The sequence below is a fragment of the Aulonocara sp. 'chitande type north' Nkhata Bay genome, linkage group LG5 (assembly GCF_057382095.1).
Source record: "Aulonocara sp. 'chitande type north' Nkhata Bay isolate Kocher_YH1m ecotype deep benthic linkage group LG5, A_spYH_male_GT1.1, whole genome shotgun sequence".
In the NCBI taxonomy this organism is placed as follows: Eukaryota; Metazoa; Chordata; class Actinopteri; order Cichliformes; family Cichlidae; genus Aulonocara; species Aulonocara sp. 'chitande type north' Nkhata Bay.
Genome location: NC_141348.1, coordinates 15403298 through 15423052, shown reverse-complemented (window position 1 = coordinate 15423052; position 19755 = coordinate 15403298). Strand labels below are relative to the sequence as shown.

Here is a 19755-nt window from a genome sequence, read left to right as displayed (position 1 = left end):
CTAAATATTCAGTGGAGCTGGATGTATAGCTCCAATGGGAAAAATGGCTTAAATTAAGAAACATGTTTGTTAATTCAACAATTTTCAAAGTTAACCTAAAGGCTTAAACACTAGGCTTTTAAGATTTAAAGTGTTTGTAGTTGATTTGGAGGCCTCTTGAGTTTATGTGAGTTTACAGAGATCGTGAGTCATGTACAGTGCTCTCTGCATAGGAAAACCCATCTCAAGCACACATCTGGTGTCTGCTATGCAGCGCCAAATTCATTGTTAGTTAGGTGTTTTGTTTTGTTTTGTTTGAATATATTAATTTAAGCAATGATCCAGTGACTCTCTCTCTCTCTCTTCTTTAATACAAATAGTGCAGAGAGACTATTGTACTTTGCCTAATAGATCACCTTGACCTGTCCGTGGTTTTAATCCTGTACTTCAGGATTGAATTGTTTTTCTAATTCAGAAATAAGAAGGAATAAATAAACAGGTGAAAATTACACGCAAAATAATAAATTCAAGCAATTAAATAATGTAATGGTTTTATTGAGTTAGCTCTATTTGTGACTTAATGTAATGGTATTGATTACAAAGTGGGGGATTTTGCCAACTTTCCTCTTGGCTTTTGTCGCTTTTATTGAATTTTATTTAAAAAATTTTTATTCTTCATGCTCGTCTAACGTCCCAGTTTTTGCTCCTTGCGTTAAATATGCAGCTCTAGATCTGTCTTTGTTTGTGATTAGTCAGCTGACGCCAAACCGCTCTTTATGTAAACGCGGTTGATGCGGAACACCTGGGCTGATAACTACCGCCCTTATCGTGATTACGGTTGTTAGGTTTAGTTAAGTCATATAAGTACAACGGAGTCGGTGACTGCTGCACTTGCTTCGTAGTACGGATCGCTAATGTGAAAACGTGTAAAATAGTTTAGTTTGCACATCAGTGAGCATGACATGGCATTGAAGTAGGGGAGACCGGGGATAGTTGTAACGTGGGTCAGTTGTAACACTTCCAATTTCTCCAGTCAGGGCTAAGTTTCAAATGATGTGACTCATCCTGTGCATGCCCAATTCAGTTCTGCTATCACATGTGAAAAATCAGCACATTTTGTCAAACACAGACAATTTAACACGAAAAAAAGTAATTTGTATGGCAAAAAGTAAGTTTTTCTACTTTATTTCAATTTCTAATAGCATTATTTGCTTTGCAGTTAAACTCATCAAACTTAAATTGTGTTATTTGTATGTCTATGGGGATATATTCTGTGTAGGTCTTTAGTGCTAATGTTTTAGCCGTTGGCTGTAATGTTAGCTAGTTCATGGCTATAGGAGTCTGGGTTAGTTGTAACAATAATGCAGATGTTACAACTTACCACACTATTACTTTAACTTATATTAAACAAGTTGGGGCAACGACATCAGCAGAGAGAGGTTCACTGGTCGCATTTGTATATGCGGTTAATGCCATTGGCAACACAATTCCTCCACTGTTTGTGTTCCCACACATACATTATGCAGACCACTGTGACAGAGATGGACCAGTAGGAAGTACTGGTAGTGGAAATAAATCAGGATGGGTGCAAGAAACAGATTTCCTCATCTTTCTGAAGCACTTTGCAAACCACACCAAGGTAAGCCATGATAAAAAAGTAATGGAATTGCGATGCTGGTGAACAACTACATTTTTCCAGCTTCATTGTTGTGTTCAAAATTGGTGCAAGAGTTGTAGGTTATAATGCCCACTGAGCCAATGAGGCCAACCTCGAGGAAGACCAACCAAAATTAATGAAATATTCAGTTGCAGAAAATTCCATAACTTGTCTTTTTTGGGGGGTTGGAATATGTTCAAAAGCTAGATTTCTGCATTCTGCCACACACACACACACAGCTACATAAATGGCTCTAAGTGCATTCATGTGTTGAATAAACAAAGATTACATGTTAATGTTTTGTTAGTACCCTTATTTCATTGTGTTACATTTCACCCCAGGATATGTTACAACTAACCCAGACTATGGGGTTAATTGTAACATTTCACTCTTTGTGTTTGAGACCATACCATGCAATGGGTAATTGTGCTGCAGAGAAAATAGCTGCACTATTTAATAGTTGAGACATGTAAATACTTTGCATTACATTTTGAATCCACTACCTTAAAAGAGCTCCAATTTACAGACAGAAATGTCAAAAATGTTACAACTATCCCCGGTCTCCCCTACTAAAACTATGACCACAGAAAGAGGTCACAAAGACTGACTGTCAGGTAAGAAGGGATTACCACCAATGCAATGGTCTGACTGGACCCTGCATTCATAAACACAGGACGCTCTGTAGGTACCCCACACCCATCCGTGTGATTAACACAGAGCACTTCACTGTAGAATACAGCAGCCCCTCACCCCCGTTTTCTTATTCTGAACTGCTCCTGCCCCTCCCCAGACACACCGACCTTAGTAGGATCCATCCCCAAGTTGCCATTAAGACGAGCGCGCAGCTGTGGCACACCGAAGACCCACGCGCAACGGCAGATCATCAATGAATGATATTCGGTGTAGATAGGTGGCAGTGTGTTTGGTGTCAACCACACGCAGGAGGTATCTTTATGACGAAACAGCATCTCCAGTTTTATCTTTCGACTAATTCGAAGCGCGCGTAAAAACTGAGCTAAAATAATGTTGACAAGCGCCTTGGCAAAGATACCCTTCCTCCTGTCGTGGGGTTACTTAGTGCTGGCCACGCGGGTCGCGTTCTCCAACTTCTCCGTGGACAATGAAGTGCGCTCCAGCTTTATCCAGCGGCGACTGAGGGGCCAGGAGCGCAGAGAGATGCAGCGGGAGATCCTCTCCATCCTGGGGCTGCCGCAGCGTCCGCGTCCGCACGTGCACACCAAAAGCAATGCCGCCCCAATGTTCATGCTGGACCTCTATAACACTATTAGTATAGACCCAGAACAGCACAGGTATTCAAACTACGAGACCGTTTTACCAACGCAGACCTCCCCACTGGTGACCCCACAGGACAGCCGATTCCTAGAAGAAGCAGACACGGTGATGAGCTTTGTCAACCTCAGTGAGTAGAGCATGTGCGACTTTTGAAGTCAGGAAGTGTGTTTACTTGGTTTTTAGCGTTGTATTATTTGATTTAACCTGTTTTCTCTAACTCCTCCATGCTTAGATATATATTTAAGTACCCTAAGATTATATCACTTTTATGCACCAAGTCCACGTCGTTCATCCACATCTGAAACTCCTTCATATCCAAATGACTAAGTTACCCAACCAACTTTGTTTATGTGGATGGTTTGATTTAGTCATCTCAGAATTCAGTTTTAGAATGAGCCCTTTCTCTTTTTTAGTTCGTTTCCGGCAGCTGCAATACAACAGACAGCATTAAATGTTTCTGTCTGTCTCTCGTTTTTCTTTTATAATCTGTTGTTTCTGACTCTTACTTTTGGTGACTTTCTTTAGTTGAAATCAAGCATTATGCATTCCAAGCTGTAAATGTTATGACAACATGTATGTATCTGGTTTCCCCAGAACCCCTTCAAAGCTCTCAGGGAGAGGCTTTAGCATTGCTTAGTTTCACATGACTAGAAATTGAACAGGCATTTCTCAAGTTCAAGGGAGTGAGAGATGAGTCGATGAAGACCGAGATATAAACTGCATCTAAGCATGGTTATTGGTTTAGTAATCTTCCAGGTGCCTGTGCGTGCATTCTTCCGTGCTTGCTTGAAGGGCAGTGGGAGCTTGGGTTTATTCAGACATTACTGAATTTATAAAAGGCAAATCCTGCTTTGTTTTCCATGGAGATTGTGTGGAAGCTCCAATATTACTATGGGAAATCAGCAGACCACATGCTGTTTGAGTGTGTGGTTACATCCCAAACCAGCTCTGATCTTTGGGCTTGCACAGTGTTATTTAGGTCAATGTGCAGAGAGTGGGGTTTGGTCACCTGAAATATGTCTCCAAGAAATCATTAACCTCCCTTTCTGATTGGTTGTCAGTGGCATCGAACTGAAGCTTTATATAACAGGGCCTATTAGAGTTATTTCTTTTCCAATGAGCACATAAAGATGTAGTTAATACAAAACATTTGGAGACCACAAGAAAATCTCAAACATAACATTTTATGTCCTCAGTCCTGAACTTTTAACTGACAGTCCTTAGCTAATGAGATCTGGAAAGCTGTTTCTGAAAACCAACAGCAGATTTGTGTGGTTTCACATTTGAGAACTTTGATTTTAAAGAGCAGTGAGAGGGGGGGACAGAGAAAGAAACAATGAGTGTGTATTATTTTGCTGTCAGGCTCACCACAGCCTCTTGTGCAGGCTCCCACATCGTGCTAAAGTGACTCTATCTTGGTGGTCTCTCGATGATTGCTTCAAGAGTGAACTGGATTACGGTATTTCCCTTCCAAAGACCGCAGCTTCCAATATGACGGAGAGCTGCTGCAACTAATTTTATCCTTTTATATAAATCCGGCCAATCTAATCAGTGTCTGTAAGTGATGTGAGTCGTGTTAGAGAGATGGGTAAAGATTTATAATGCGATTCACAGGTGCAACATATAAACATGCTTACTGTCACTATAAAAGGCAGCTATTGTGCTCTGCACATTTCCACTGTCTTTATACTGTTCTGCATTTCTCTGCTCCTCATCTCGACTCCTTGTTTACCACTTCTGCAGTCTTTCCCCTGACATGTGTACACACTCATCCAATATGCTTTCTCTTTTTTTCTTTCTTTTTTGCATTGACCACAGCACACCTGCAGAGCATGAGAACAGGCTTTTTTTTTGCACAGAAATGTCACCATGTTTAGATAAGATGCAAGAAACTCTTGTAGCGGGAGGAACGACTGAAGAACAGATGGATTATTGTGTTTTTCGAGAACAAGCAGGAAGACATGTGCTTGTCCTGCTAAGCCGATTGAACAAAAAAACAAAATTCCATTAAGATAATTTTTTTCCACTCTGAAATGTATTACTGCCTTGTGTGTTTGTGTGTGTGGCTTCTCTTTTACGTGTTAAAGCAGATTTATGAAAAGGCTTTCTCTTCTTTGTCTTTGATAGTTCTCTTTCAGGGTTGTTAAACATAAAGGTCATGGATTCATGGATCTCGAAGGAAATTAAATATTTTATTTGTCATCACCTTTTATTTAAACTAAAGATAAAATGTTTCTGAAATTAATAGACTAAGTTGCATATCCTGTTTGTTTGTTTTTTTTTAGTGCAGATTTGTGATCCATCTTTAAACTCCCATGCTGTGAAGAAGACACTTACTACAAAAATTGCAATAGGTTAATAGTGGCTCTGCAGCTATGTGGCCCTTTAGCGTTAGGGGTAATCCAAAGTGTTGAAATGCCTCCCAGAGGGAAGTTTGCATATCTGAGGTCTGATCTCTGCAGCTAATGGTCCCTAACGTAAACACACCAAGTCCTTACAAGCAATTATTGCTTTCATAAAATCACCCCTCTCTCCCTTCCAGCATTTAATTGCGGTCAAACAAATGACTAGCAGGGTTCAGAATGCACTGCTCTTAACGATGAGCGGCTTGTGCGTGTGTTTCTGCGCTAAGTGTTTGTAGACGTCTGTGAGTCAAAGCATGTGTGAGAGAGCTCTGCAGTGCCATGAAAAAAAAAAAAGTTTCTAGCAATCGAGATCTTGTAAGGATGGATGTGTTTTGTTTTTTGTTTTGTTTTTTTTGTTTTTTAAACAATAGTGTGCTCCATCAGTTGGAGTACAGGATGATGTCATTGCTGGTGATGTAGTGTGTACCAGTGAGCAGGATGTGTTTAACATGGCTAATCGCTGCTCCCCTCTGCTGCACACCTTCAGCAGAGACCCTGGCTGCTCTGCTGTTTCCAAGGACAAGCATGTTGACTAATGCTGTAAAAACATGACACTGGCAAGCTCCAGGAAGCTTCGGGGTCTTTCTAACCATTATTCATTTTTTTTTTTTCCTGGAAACTCTGAGTGTTGGAGAGCTTCAGCCGGCTCAGGACTGGGCGGAAACCTCGCAGTGTCACCAGCTACTGCTGCTCCACTTTCTCCTACAGTCAGGCTGAACTCACCGGATGGCGACGTATTGCAAAACGATCAGGGGGCTGTAATGGGCACAGACACTGGGTGTAATGGCACATGTGAATTTGTGTGCCTCTCTATGCTTTATGTGAGCGTGTTTGTAAAAGTACACTAGCTGCTGTGGTTTTCCGGGCTGCGCCTTAACTGGGCTTTTCTTGTGGTCAGCACATGTGTGCAATTTAAACAGGGAGCCAAACTGAGCCATGCGTATTTTTTTTTCTTCCTTTCCTTCACATTGGCCTGTATGGCAAACTTGGCTAAAGTGATGTTTAGATCAGTCATTTTACTCATGGCAGCAGGATTTTTCCTATTTCAACCCGAGTGCTTCCGAGCTGCGGGCAGAGCAACACACATCAGAGAACTGACTGAATGTTTTGAGAGACCACAGTTGCTTTACCATCTGATTGCACTAAGTGGTTTGCCTTAGTGCCTTTTCAGTGTCTGTGCAAACTTTCTTTTTGAAGGTCAAAAGGGGTTTTTTTTTTCACCTTGTGTGTGTGTGTGCCTCTGGGAGAAAACAATAAACCGTTTATTATGGCGATGTTGTAACCAGATGGTCTATAAGGGGGATAATCCTTTTTAAAGCACATCAAAGCCACCACCTGCTCTTCAGGTTTGTCTGTTCATTGTCGTCTTGTAGTTGATCAGGATCAAGATCTTCTCCTCCAGCGCCATGCTACAGAGTTTCGCTTTGACCTTTCACGTATTCCAGAGGGAGAGGCCATCACAGCAGCAGAGTTCAGGATTTACAAGGATCTCATCCAGGAGCACAGTGAGAACAAAACATTCAGAGTGAGTCTCTACCAGGTGCTGCAGGATCCTCCAAATGGGTAAAGAGAGTTTCTTATTTGCTCCTTTCTCTGTTCTTAATTGATATTATCATATATGTCAACCCTTCTTTTTTGAATTCATTATTTCTCTGATCATTGAGCTCGACTCCACGGTTTGAGTCCTCTTGCTGCATTTCAACAGGCTAAACACTTGTTTTTCTTAGAAAATGGGTTGTTGGGCTACGTTTCCCCACAGCTTATTTGTGCTGATGTTCGTGTCAGTACTGCCACTGTTGACACAGAAATTAGTGTCAATTACGGAAATACAGTGGTTCTCTCAGAGTGGTTTACTCTCACGCTGTCTGAGAAAATCAGCTCCCAGGAGACCGGTGTTTATATCACACAGCTGAAGCTACAAAATGACACCAAACCATCAACACGTCAGTTTTTCTATTACGCAGTTATCTCTCCATCATGCCTCCGGGTTTTCTCTGCCAGTGTCTGATATGTTTTTAACTTTCTTTTTATTTTCCTTGTTGAAAGCCGCAGGTGAATTTACACACCAACTTCCCTCTAACCTCAGGGAAAAGTCTGTTTTGTTTTGTGTTGCATTGTTAACACAGATGTTTTGAAACTAACCAGCGAGCTAGACCTGAAATAATAATTTGATCAATAAATTAGCAGTTTCAACATTTTTATTTCGATAACTTAATCATTTGGATATTTTTTTCAAGCAAAAATGACATAAAATCCCCCAGAATAAGCTTTTCACATGTGGATAAAAACTAAAACTCACTACAACATTAAGATTTCCTCTGATACATTGATGTAACTGCATACTTTTCCTGTGTATTGTATTAATTTTTATTAACTTGCGGTAACTGGCAATTCCTAGAGTTGGTCATCTTTTTTAAAAACTTTATTTACATGTACATCAGGCTTTCTCACTGTCTGAGGCCTCATTGGATCTTTTTAAGGTCGTTATTTCTTTGGCTTTGAGAACTCAAAACTTTACAATAACAACCATTAAATCACATTTATTATTTAGGCTGCTAATGAGAATACTGGTATTGTGTCAAAACATTAATTTGCAAAGCAATAAGAAATTATAGATACCAGTGTAATATAAAATAATGTGGTGTATGTCATAAGATGCCTGATTTACTGATTCTTTTACATTTACATTACATTTTTATACCTTCAATGCCAAATTAATGTTTTGAATCTGAAAATATTTCCATTAATATTCTTCATATTTGTTGCTTTTGAGAAGGTGCTCAAATTTTGGTTTCACAATTTTAAATAAAATCTGACTTTTGGAACCATCGAAAATCCACAGATTTTAAGACCCTTATGATGGAAACTTTTAGAAATTCTGCTGACATAATTTAAGATTTAATAAAGGGGGGAAAAACCCTCCAGGTTTGTATTTCAGTCCAAAGAGAAACTCATGGAAATGATCACAGGCACAAACAACACCTACATTTTGTTTCTTGACTGACCCCCAAAAAAGAAGCCAAAACTGTAAAAGTCAGTCTCTCAAACAATTTCTTTCTGAGATTTGTGGAGCTAAAACTTAATGTTGAGTCTTCATAATTAAAACGAATTAATAAAAACGAATTAAAACTAAAGATAAAGATTCATAACAAATACAGCTTTTCTAAAGAAAACGTGTAGAGACATGACAAACATCCAACTGCAGAGGACCAGTCATTAGAAAAATGATTACGACAGGATTTACAAAGAAACTCGTACTAGGTTTTTATATTTGGTCAGAAGCTTGTAAGATGGCTGATAACACACAGCACCACCCCGTCGGTGTATTTCACTGGTCCTATTGTATCAGCTGAATTAAAGCCGGTCAGCAATGATTTAAAATCATGGGTTTGGATAAAAAGGGGTCATGTGCCAGCCAGTAGGTGTAGATTAAAGTGTTTTATCTGTGAGCAGCCCCATTGTCATTCAGACACACAAAAGCCACTCCACACAGACGAGCAGGCAGCAGGACAAAAGACAGACGTCTGAAACTCAGACTATAAACAAAGCAATTCTCTGTTGAGATCTGCCCCTAAGCGGACACACATCAGCGTTAAAGTGCTGCTTTGATAACATTCAAAGTGGGAGGACTGCATGATTTAGAGGGGTAGCTGTCAGGGAATTTAACTGAGGTGATGCTTTTACATTTTAAATTAGAACCGTTTCATTCGCTTCCACTTTGCATTTATTTCCTGGAAATGTCAGCATCATATAAAACGCTGTGCTGTTAAAGGAGTGATAAAACCACACACACACACACACACACACACACACACACACACACACACACACACACACACACACACACACACACACACACACACACACACACTGCTGCAATGAATTTTTCCCTTCAGCTTGGACTTCAGCAAATGAAATGTGTCCACTTAGATTAAACTCGAGTCTCTAACCATTGACTGGTACAGTTTCTCTGATCCGTCTCCATCGTGGGTTTACCCTCAAACACATTGCTGAAGCTTAGCACTTTAACCTCACTGTAACTGGTGAACTTCAGCTCCACTGTACTGGTATAGTGAGCTTAAACAAAACAAAAACATAACAAGTGGTCCAGTACTTCTGCACTCTAAGTCGTACAGGATCTCACATATGCTTTTGACATTTGTGGTGTATTAAATACTGAAAGCCAAACATTTTCCCAAGCATACCACATTCCTTTAGATGTGTTTGTATTTTCAAAAACGTCCACGGGTTCCATAAATTTCACCGAGGAATGAAATCCATTTGCAGTGAAAAACAACCCATCACGGTGGGGTTTCACTGCATTTTAAGTTGTGTTCTGTGGAAAAGTCGATCAACTGAGTCCGCCTGGGAAAGATTTTACTTTGCACTTGGAGCTTTTCTGCACTGAAATCCCTCGAGTGTGTTTACATTTCATTCTGTCCTCAGTGACTTGGAGCTGTTCCTGCTGGACCGGCGAGAAGTTCTGGCTTCAGAAGAGGGATGGTTGGTCTTTGACCTGACCACCACGAGTAACCTGTGGCTGGTCAACCCTGAGCATAATCTTGGCTTGCACTTGGTTCTTGAGGACAGTCATGGTCAGTGATTATCCAAAATTGATTCTACAAAACTGAAAAATGGCGTGTGATCCATGGTAGTAATATTAAATAAATCAATAAATAATTGATTTCTGCAGGTCAGAAGAGAAACCCCCAGTTAGCTGGAGTGGTAGTGGGCAGTGGGCCTCAGGACAAGCAGCCATTCCTGGTTGTCTTCTTCAAAACCAATGAGGTGCGACTCCGCAGCGTTCGTTCAGCCAATGGCCAAAAGGGGCGCCAGTCAAGCCGCTCTAAACCCCAGAGGACTGTTCAAGATGCACTGAGGGCAGTGGAAGCTGCAACAGGTTACTGAACCCCTAAACCCTCTTTTCCCAGATGAAGACGACCTCCCTTGTACCCTTAATGATGAGTTTTGACAGCTCAATGTCAATAAAGACGTGATTTGACATTTTTCCAGGGGCAGCAGTAATAAGCTGTATAGGTAGAGCTCACCCTGACTAACATCTGATACACACTCAGTCATTTTGTTCTGAAAACAGGCCTGAAATATAACAGAAACCACTCAGTTCAAAAAAGGAATGCAAAGGTTACTCCTCGTAGGCGTCTAAAGAGTTAAAATGTCACTCATGAGCGGAGTCATTTCAGGAGCTTTAAGAACCTGTTGTGTCAACTGATATTTGCTTTTGTTTTCAGCCAATATCGGCATCTCTAAAGAAGGATGTAAAAAGCACGAGCTGTATGTCAGCTTCAAGGATTTGGGATGGCAGGTAAAAACTAAAATTTATCAACACTTTTTTGAAAGCATTTCTTCAAAAGTGACAATTAACAAACACTTAAAAAACCTCTGACCAGGACTGGATCATAGCACCAGAGGGCTACGCAGCATATTACTGTGAGGGAGAATGTGCTTTTCCTCTGAACTCCTACATGAATGCCACCAATCACGCTATTGTGCAAACTCTGGTAAGCCTCAAACGATCCCTGATTAAAGGCATTTCCTCTGTAGCCTCTGCTCTCCCTGAGGATATATTTTGTATTTCTTCTGTGCCACAGGTGCACTTTATCAACCCAGAGACGGTGCCCAAAGCCTGCTGTGCCCCAACACAGCTCCACGGCATCTCTGTGCTCTATTTTGATGAAAGCTCCAATGTCATCCTCAAGAAGTACCGCAACATGGTGGTCAGAGCCTGTGGCTGTCACTGACTACTCATATTCCCATCTGTGACGCGTACAAATCCAGAGAGATGCTGAAGAAAGGCGGAATCAGAGCGACGATTAACTGACTGGTCACCGGAGAGCTCTTGCCACAGAGCTTTATTCTGGGGGTCTGTTTTTTTAATTTTTTTATATGACCAGCAGCTGAGCCAGCTTTAACCACTACCACAGCCCAAATAGAGGTACTGGTCACAAAAAGGGATTTTATGGATTTTGTTTTCTTTGTAACGGATTTAATTTTTTTTATATACCTTTGTGTGAAACTAGAGAGACTGCACCGAAAGGACTTCGAGCAGTGTGCAGAAGTTTCATAAGCTCAGAAGGAACCTGTAAAAAGTACTGGCAGTGGTGTGCGCTATCATACATGCAACAAACATCTCTATTTGAATTCTTTTTAAAATAAGAATAAAGAGTTTTGTCTTTTGTGGTAATTTAATTAAAACAGACTTTACAGCTCATAAAACTGTAAATCTTCCTCTTGAAGCCGCTCACCATCGTTTTTGGATGAACCTGTGTTTAGATGAGAGAAATGAAGGCAGTGAGGTAATGCCAGTGGGATAGATTCATAAACATTGCAGTTGTTCAGAGATTTGCCAAAATATTAAACCCACTCGCAGGTGAAGTAAAAAGCATTTAACTGTGTTTTCATAATGAAATGTTCTGCTGGGAATCGTGTGAACGTGCCACCCACCTGAACATTGTCGCAGGCCTCACTCAGCAGGACAAATCACTCAGGAAAACGCTTAAGCATCACAGCAGATTCCCTAGATCCCAGTCTGGTTGAGCATCAGTGGGCTGACCTGGAACAAGGCTGGTCAATGAAGGCTCTGACTGCTAACCTGTTCAATCCACACGACCTGCTACGAAATCCAACATCACTCCTCCATCTGCTCTATCCACACTTTGTCTGGTGTCAGAGCAGAGCTGCAGCCGGACTGTATATTTTATCGCATTAAGAAAGTCTAACCAAGATTTCCTTTTCTTTTTTTTTCCTCAAACATTTTCTCAGCAGAAGTATTATTCGCATGTTTGGCTTGTAAACGCCTCCTCTGTAAGTACTGAATGGGCTGCACAGTTAACACATGGAATATTTATTTCTTCAGCTTTGCTTCACCTACAGCACCTTGTGTCCAATAACTCTGCCATTATTATTATTAACTCTACATTTAAAGATCATCCTATTCACTTAAAATGAACTGTTAGGCGAGCCGTGTACACGCACACTTTCCAGTCTTTTTCATGCCCACTCTTAACAGTGGGACACATTCAAAAAGGAGCATCAGTACAAAAAAGAAAGCACAGCATATGCACAATACAATATATCCAGGCATTTAAAAAAAAGGCATTTATACCGACATCACCGAGAAGCTTTGTGCCTCTAACGTAGCATATTACACTCACACATCACAGCCCACGCTTTTAAAAGCACAGGTTAGACCTGTTATCGAAGAAATAGAGGTAGAAGCGTAAAATGAAATCCTTCTCATGTAGCGAAAAAAAATCCCGTTCGTTGTAAATCTGAAATTGTCAAATTGGTTAAAGTATCCAGTTTCCAATTCGGAGCGAAGTTTCCTTTTGTGATCACAAAGAACTCTTACATAATACCAGGCAGGAAAGAGAGAAACTATCATGAGCAGCGAAGACCTGAGGGAGTATTTTTTTGTGCTTTTCAAGGAACGTGGGCTGATTTAGTCAGAACTGCTAGAAATAATAATATGAACACTTACATCAGAGCCAAAAACTCAAACACGCTGTCCTTTGAACTAACAGGGTTTCCCTCAAACGCATTGTTACTGAAGCGGTTTTATGTGGCAACACAAATTTTACACTTTGGTTCTACATTTCAAAAAGAAAACGTGTCACATAGCCTGAGTTCTTGCGTATAAGATCTGAATTATGTGCTGCTGCAGACTTTGTGTAGGCTTACAGCAGATGCAATGTCGAGCTCTGACACGATTCATGTTGTCAGCGTGTGATCCCTGACTAACCTTGACAAATACAGCATGTGTTATCACACCTCCGGGGGATCCTGAGAGTTAATCTTTCCTCTTTAAGCGGTTCCTCCTTAGATACAATCATCATACCGACAGTCAAGCACAGAAATATGATTCAGGAGGTAGAATGACAGTAAATACAGGCTGATTAGAAAAGAGCTGAAAAGCAACCAGCTAGCTCCCTGCAAATGAAACAGCCACTGTTCACTACATGCAATTAGTTCCTGGACCTCTCAGCTCAGGGGCTGAGAAGTGCCTCCTGCGGACCGCCTCTGCGCCCCTCTTCGGCTCCAGTGCTTGTTCCCCTGGCCTTGTGGGAAGCAGTGTGCTCGGGCCAGATTGTGGATGTGTTGCTTTTAGGGGCTCACACCCTTCCTCTTCTAACTTCTCGGGTGAGGTTTTTGGCTCCGATGTGGCTGGCTGTGGAGCCTGGGGAGCTAATACAGGTGTGAGAGCCAGGCAGACATCCCCTACGCTGAGCTGGTGGCACTGCAGGCCGCAGATGCGGGCAGTCCTCTGAGGGCTGCAGGAAGACCAGCCGCGCCCACGCACGAAGAACGGGTACTCCACATACACATCCACCAGCTCCTGCAGGAGGCAGACAGATGCATACAGAGGAAGCTGTGAGACAAGCACGGCTTAGACGTTTGCTCACTAGAGGGTGGTGTTGTTCCATTATGGTGGATCTATTCATAGTTCATGTAACAGCAAGGAGATAGAATTAACAGTACACATGGATTTCAGGTTTTTATGCATACAAAAATTCACTTGTTACACCATCAGGTTTAAAAGCAAGAATATACTGATTGAATTTTCTGCAGGTAAGTACACACCTTTTAATTGACCCAATTATAGATTTTTCTTCATCTTGTGCTAAACATTGCAGAACCTAAAGAAAAAATGGCTTTCAGGCATGAGGCAGATCTTACTGGATATCTTCTTTTCTTAACTGCCAACAAACTCAGATCATTTCCCTGTTTGCAGCACTCTCCTTTGGCCTTAAAATTACTACTGAAGGCAGCCACAAAAATAGCAACAGACATACAGCTCCATCTTATAAAAAAGCTGCTTTATTTCCCAAAACAGCTGGCTGCTGCAGTGTTTTGCAGAAGACACAGATACAGGAAGTGCAAATGCTCCTGACTATTTTCAGCTTCAGATTAATACAAGCTTTCTATGCTAGTATTTTTCACAGCCTGTAGTATTTTATTGCAAATCCCACAGCGCACTCAAGGTGTTGCTAACAGTTTTCTTGGCGATAATGGAGCGCCATGGCATGGAGGATAAGCTTGGGATGCACATGCATTACACCTTTAATTCAAGCTATTCATGCATTTGAATTTGCCATTTAAAAATTTCACTAAGTTCAGTTATTATCTTTTATGTACGTGAGTGTGTTTAGGAAGACAGTGATGCATGTAACCAGGTAACACAGGAATGTACTCTAATGTATGTCTGGTGTAAGGATAGCAGCTGTTCTGGATTGTAAATACCATTAGGTCTGAGAATAGCGGCTAAAAAGCATCATAAATACCATAAAAAATAAAATAATGGTTTAGAGCTTTTGAGCAGAAGTCAATAAATTAATGTTTTTTACACCATCTAACCACGAGATCCAGATGCTCTTTTTGGTGGGAATACTACGTTAAAAGAATAGTAACAATAATGTGTGCTATGAATATTAACACCACAGTGGGAATTTCTTTCACCTGGCTCTGCTGGTCATGAAGCATGATGAGGAGGCGGGAGATTGAGGACGAGGAAGTTGAAGGGGAGATACTCTGCACCGTGCAGCAGCTCAGGCGCAGGTCTGGACAGGCCAGTGAGCCAAGCAGGAAGTCTTCAGTTTGCAGGTGCTCTACCCTCCTCAGCCGCCCATCCCTGAGCTCAATCAGAGAACCGGCCACAAAGTGAGGGAGGAGCCAGGGGAAACTGTTAGGAGAGGCGGTGGAGGAGGAAACATGCTCAGAGGAGGGCCTCGTGGAAGCGTCCTCCTTCGTGAAGCCGCCAGCGCTTTTGGAGTTGTTTGGGGAAACTTGCATGACGGAATGTCCTGAAATAGAGGCAGCCTTTGTTGATCTGTGCGACAAATCAGGTCGAAGTTTGGGGTTCTCACGGGGAGAGTGAGGTAGGCTTGTGCTCAAAGGTGAAGTACTTGCCCTTTCGACCCTGGGAAAATACTCTGTTTTTCTCTCTCCTCTCCTCATGTATGGACCTTTATGCCTGCTGTAGGTCTGCCTCTCTGCGCTCAAACTCTTCTCTCTTGAAGTCTTGTGCTTCTCCCAGCTGTACGCTCCACTCGCTCTGTGGAAACCCTCCAGGGAGACAGCGTTGAATCTGGAAGGATAGTACGGATGGCCTGGGTGGAGTGCAGGTGTGCCAGATATGTGGCTTTGGTGCTGATAGTGGTTAGGAAAGTCCCATCCAGGGTGCAAGGGGTTGAACTCTCTCCACTCTGCCCAGCCATGATGCTCCCTGAATGCAGAAAGAATCTGCGGTTTGGACCTGTTAGGTGTGGGTGTGTGCATCCAGGGCTGGTACAGGGCAGTAACCCGTCTCGGCACGGGCTGGAATGGGCCAGTGTGCTTTGTGGTGAGTTCGGTGTGGCTCTTGTAAGGGTATGGCGCCTTAAAGTTTGCAGCATCGCACTGCTGTTGCTGCTGCTGCTGAAGTGGCGAGCTTGGTCTTTGGTCCCTCTTCTTGAGCGGGAGGCTGTCCCTACCCGGGACCAGAGCCGAGTTTGTTGTGAAGCTCATGGGCTCGAGCTGATCGTCACTCACACCGACACTCCCGAAGAACTACAGGTGGCGTTGTGATCATGTGACACGGGCTCCATTAGTCTCTTGGCAACTGTCGCCGATCCAAGGTCGCCACAATCTGAACAGCAGGAGAAACAGTTACTAATGCACTTCATATCCCCACAGACAAGTTGTCAAGCTGGAGAAAATAACTGAATTTGCCTTCGTAGAGTCTCTCTTACTCTGGTGTTTCCCCTGTCTCTGAAAAATTCACAGAACTTTCCCTCTCTCCCCTCCCGCAAAAGTACAACATGGTGAGATCAGTGCCTGTGAATATCCTTCCACATCTGAACAAAAACTCCTCCATCAGCTTCAAATTACAGCTTTCCAACCACCAATTGCCATATTGACAGGGCTAAGTTTGATGGACACCTACCAGCTCCTTTGTAAAAAAAAAAAAAAAAAAAAAAGAAAGAAAAAGTTACTATGGTTACAAAGTGCTGTACACTGTGCTTGGTGGAGGCATGAGTGTAGCGGAGACGAGGCAGAGCAAAATGTTAGTGGTGGGTGTAAACTCAGGGGTTAGATTTTATCAGTAACACAGTAAACTTTGAGGTTAATAAGGTCGGTCAACAATGATGAGGAAAATATGTGTGTTAAGTGACTAAATGTGAGAGGGATGTTAAACACACAGACCAAGCTTGCATGTTTCTCATAATGAAGAGAACCCCCTCCAGCACCTACAGAAACCCTATCATCCTTCTTACGTGCATGCACAGTTGTGAGTCAGCTCACTGAGGTGGGCTAAATATAAGCAGTCTGTGGCCAGACACACACCAGTTTCAAGACGCTGCAGACATGCTCTTTCATATATATATATATATATATATGCATAAAGTGATGCAGGGAGGTAAAGGACAGCAGAGGACTTTTACAGCCTGCCAATGCAAAGCTCATCTCATTATGTCATCATCAAAGCTGAGCGCCGCCGCTGAAAGAACTTCTTTCACTCATCTTGACAGTCACGTCTCTGACATAAAGCTGCTTCTCTGTTATGTGTGCGCGTATCTGTGTGCGCGTGTGGTATCAGACGACACCCACACAGCGACATTCCTGTGCGAGCACCCGGCGTTATATCAGGACGCATAAATAGGTAACTATTTGTCAGCTAAACGCTTGCAGTGTGAATGTAAATTAATTCAAATGGAATCGAGGTGTGGGCCACTCACTCACAGTGACCTACACAGGTACAATCAGATCGTGCGTCCGACAGGCCTGCTCATGACAGTTTCTCCATGCTCAGTGACCATATGAGGCGATCGTGATCACTACAGGTTGCTAATCTATGGAAATGAAATGTATACACAGCAGCATTTAGTGTGTTTGATGCCTTTATGGTCGAGATAATCTGCGCCGAGGTCAGTACTGTTTGCATATCAGTAGTGGCAATATTGCGCTTAGTTTGCTCGATGCTTTCTTTCTGTGAAACTGAATATAATCAGGTTTAACCTCTGTAACCAGTTCAAGCAAAGAGTTTCTCAGACATGCATTCAGAGCACAAAATCATCTCCTTCAAAAAAAAGATTATCTAAGGATGATACACTTACTTGCATGTTTTTCCATTCATCCATTTGTGTCTGCCTGTGCATCCATCTTCACAGAGAATATCCATCCATGTTCAGGTCCAACAGGAGCGCCGACTTTCCACAAACACACACGCACACACACACACACACACTCACGCACACACACACACACACCTGTCTGTCTTGTGTCGTCCTTGCAGGCTGGGGGAGGAAAAAAGCCAAACGGAGCAGAGTGAACAGAGGCATCCAGACAAGCTCAACAGACACACTCCTCTCTTCTTTCTCCTCTCTTCTTTTCTCTTCTCTCCCCTCTCTCTCTCTCTCTTCCCTCCTACTCGCTTTTACATTTTACACTCCCACTCTGCTCAGCCAGTCAGTCAGCCCTTAACCTTTCTCAGACTGATTTCATGCCTCTCCCTCCCTCTCTCTCAGTCTCTCACACCTGAACTTGCTCACCCTGTGTTTGCTGCCGAGTGGCACTTTTAGCTTCTCTTCCATTTGTAATCATCCTTCCTCTCCATGTTCCACGCGCTCCCTCTCCCTCACTCTGTGGCTCGCTCTCTGTCTCCCTCTCTCTCTGTTGTTGGGTGTATAATTAGAAATGAGACTGCTGTGCAACTCCTCAGCTGATGGTAGGCGTATGACTGCCTGATGGCTTTGGCGCTTTGCCTGGTGGAGTGAGGGCGGGAAACCATAGCTTTAGCCTGGGCATGCTCACACACACACACACACACACACACACACACACACACACACACACACACACACACATGCACATACAAGCAAATACGACAAAAAAGAGCCCACAAAACAGAAATCTGAGAACACAAAGTCTTGCCTTGCTGTTAATTCTTCCTGTTTCTCACTTCCTGTTCTTTTTTTATCTTGACTAAAGTATTCAGAGATTCAGCCTTAAGCACACATGCTAACCCTCTGGAAAACAGTATCATAACAGTTGGTTGTCGTGTGGGAAACATTCTGCTTTCTCATCTGACTTTAAAACACAAGAAAGAGGACACGGCTTTTGATGTACGGCTGCCTCAGCAACACAGCAGCCTGGGTCCCAGCTACTGATTGTATTTTATTTTTTTGCAGGGCCTCAGCAGGTGAACCCCCAGTCATGGGAAAGCCTACGCGTAATTCAGTTTGTGGTGAAGAGGATTTCTTACTTTGAGTCACATCATGCTTCCTCTGCCCACTCTCGCTTTCTGTATCTGCCTCTCTTTTGATTTTTCTTCTTCTTTTTTTTTGTAATCCACTGGTGTACGCACATACGCACACACAAAGAGAAAGTTCACAGCATGTTAAGCGATTGCATTGCATACCTTTGCCACAACCAGCATATTCAGGCTAAACCACCACAACCACTGACATTTAGAAAAGAAATGTTTTTATTGATAGAAATCGCCAATGACTCCCACTACTTCCCAACTGCTACATCTACAGCTTGTATTTACAGTTTCAGTTTAGCGCTTGGCACAGGCACCAAGTGTGACTTTCAGTAGTGAAAGTTTCCATGCTTGTGCACAGGGAGTTAGAGGTTTGCAGTTTTCACAAATGTCATGCCTTTGCACGATTCACGCATGACTGAAATATCTTTTTTTGTTTTTGTTTAAATATATCTGTTTGTTATCTACCTATGCAGACCAGACATATGTTTATATATTTTTTCTTTTGATAATGTTCTCGTTTGTTTGTTTGCTTTCTGTGGATGATCAGCAAGTCGGCTTCTATTGTGCTGATTCTTGTTGTACAGATTCTTGCAATGACTCACATCGGTATCTTTTCCTGCTTGCATCTGAAACCAGACACTGTTTAAAAGCCACTTTCAAGTGCGATGCTGTGTTTTGGAAAAAAAAGAGAGAGGGGGGGGGGGGGGGGGGGGAGGCAGTGATGTAATGCTGCTCGAAGCCTCTGCATGCAAATATTGTATAATCAGCAAGTCCTGCTTAGAGAACATGGAACTGACGCCTCTTGGCCACTAGACGGTGCTCAGGACACACAAACGATCAGACATAGTGCTGGGTGATGGTTTTCTCTCACACTGCTACCTGTCCTTTTTTTGCCACTTGAAAACTATAATTATTATTATCATCACCATTCTTCTTTTTATTATTATCATCCTCATAATTATCATCATTATTAAGTTTAAAAAGTATTACTGATAGAGAACAAAATATTCTTTCTAAAGCGTTGAATTTGTCCATAAAAACAGTTATTAAGGAACTTTTTGTAACTCTCCCTCTGACTCTTAAGGTGAAGCAGTCAGGTTTAAATAAATAAATAAAATAAAATAAAAGCGCGACAGGGAACAAGAGGCAGACAGGGAGGA

General features: G+C 42.3%; 2 protein-coding genes across 4 annotated transcripts; one reads left to right on the top strand and one right to left on the bottom strand.

The window, feature by feature from the left end:
- Window positions 1-2462: 2462 nt before the first annotated feature.
- LOC147330044 (bone morphogenetic protein 7-like) lies at window positions 2463-12410 on the top strand. Of its 2 annotated transcripts, XM_086291585.1 has the most exons (7): window positions 2463-3056; window positions 6708-6897; window positions 9781-9929; window positions 10028-10234; window positions 10584-10657; window positions 10743-10853; window positions 10944-12410. In XM_086291585.1, exons 1-7 carry the CDS (start codon window positions 2660-2662, stop codon window positions 11091-11093), a joined length of 1278 nt encoding a protein of 425 aa, XP_086147711.1. In that variant the 5' UTR covers window positions 2463-2659; the 3' UTR covers window positions 11094-12410. The 2 variants fall into 2 exon arrangements, with proteins under 2 accessions (XP_086147711.1, XP_086147710.1); XM_086291584.1 differs by having other exon boundaries at window positions 10743-12410.
- On the bottom strand, window positions 9415-18077 carry LOC147330043 (uncharacterized). Of its 2 annotated transcripts, XR_015129054.1 has the most exons (5): window positions 17880-18077; window positions 17445-17624; window positions 14809-15976; window positions 11797-13687; window positions 11580-11615 (listed from the first exon to the last, which is right to left on the bottom strand). XR_015129054.1 is itself a non-coding variant. In XM_086291583.1 (4 exons), exons 3-4 carry the CDS (start codon window positions 15853-15855, stop codon window positions 13307-13309), a joined length of 1428 nt encoding a protein of 475 aa, XP_086147709.1. In that variant the 5' UTR covers window positions 15856-15976; window positions 17445-17624; window positions 17880-18077; the 3' UTR covers window positions 9415-13306. The 2 variants fall into 2 exon arrangements, 1 of the variants encoding a protein (XP_086147709.1); XM_086291583.1 differs by having other exon boundaries at window positions 9415-13687.
- Between the last annotated feature and the right edge of the window lie 1678 nt (window positions 18078-19755).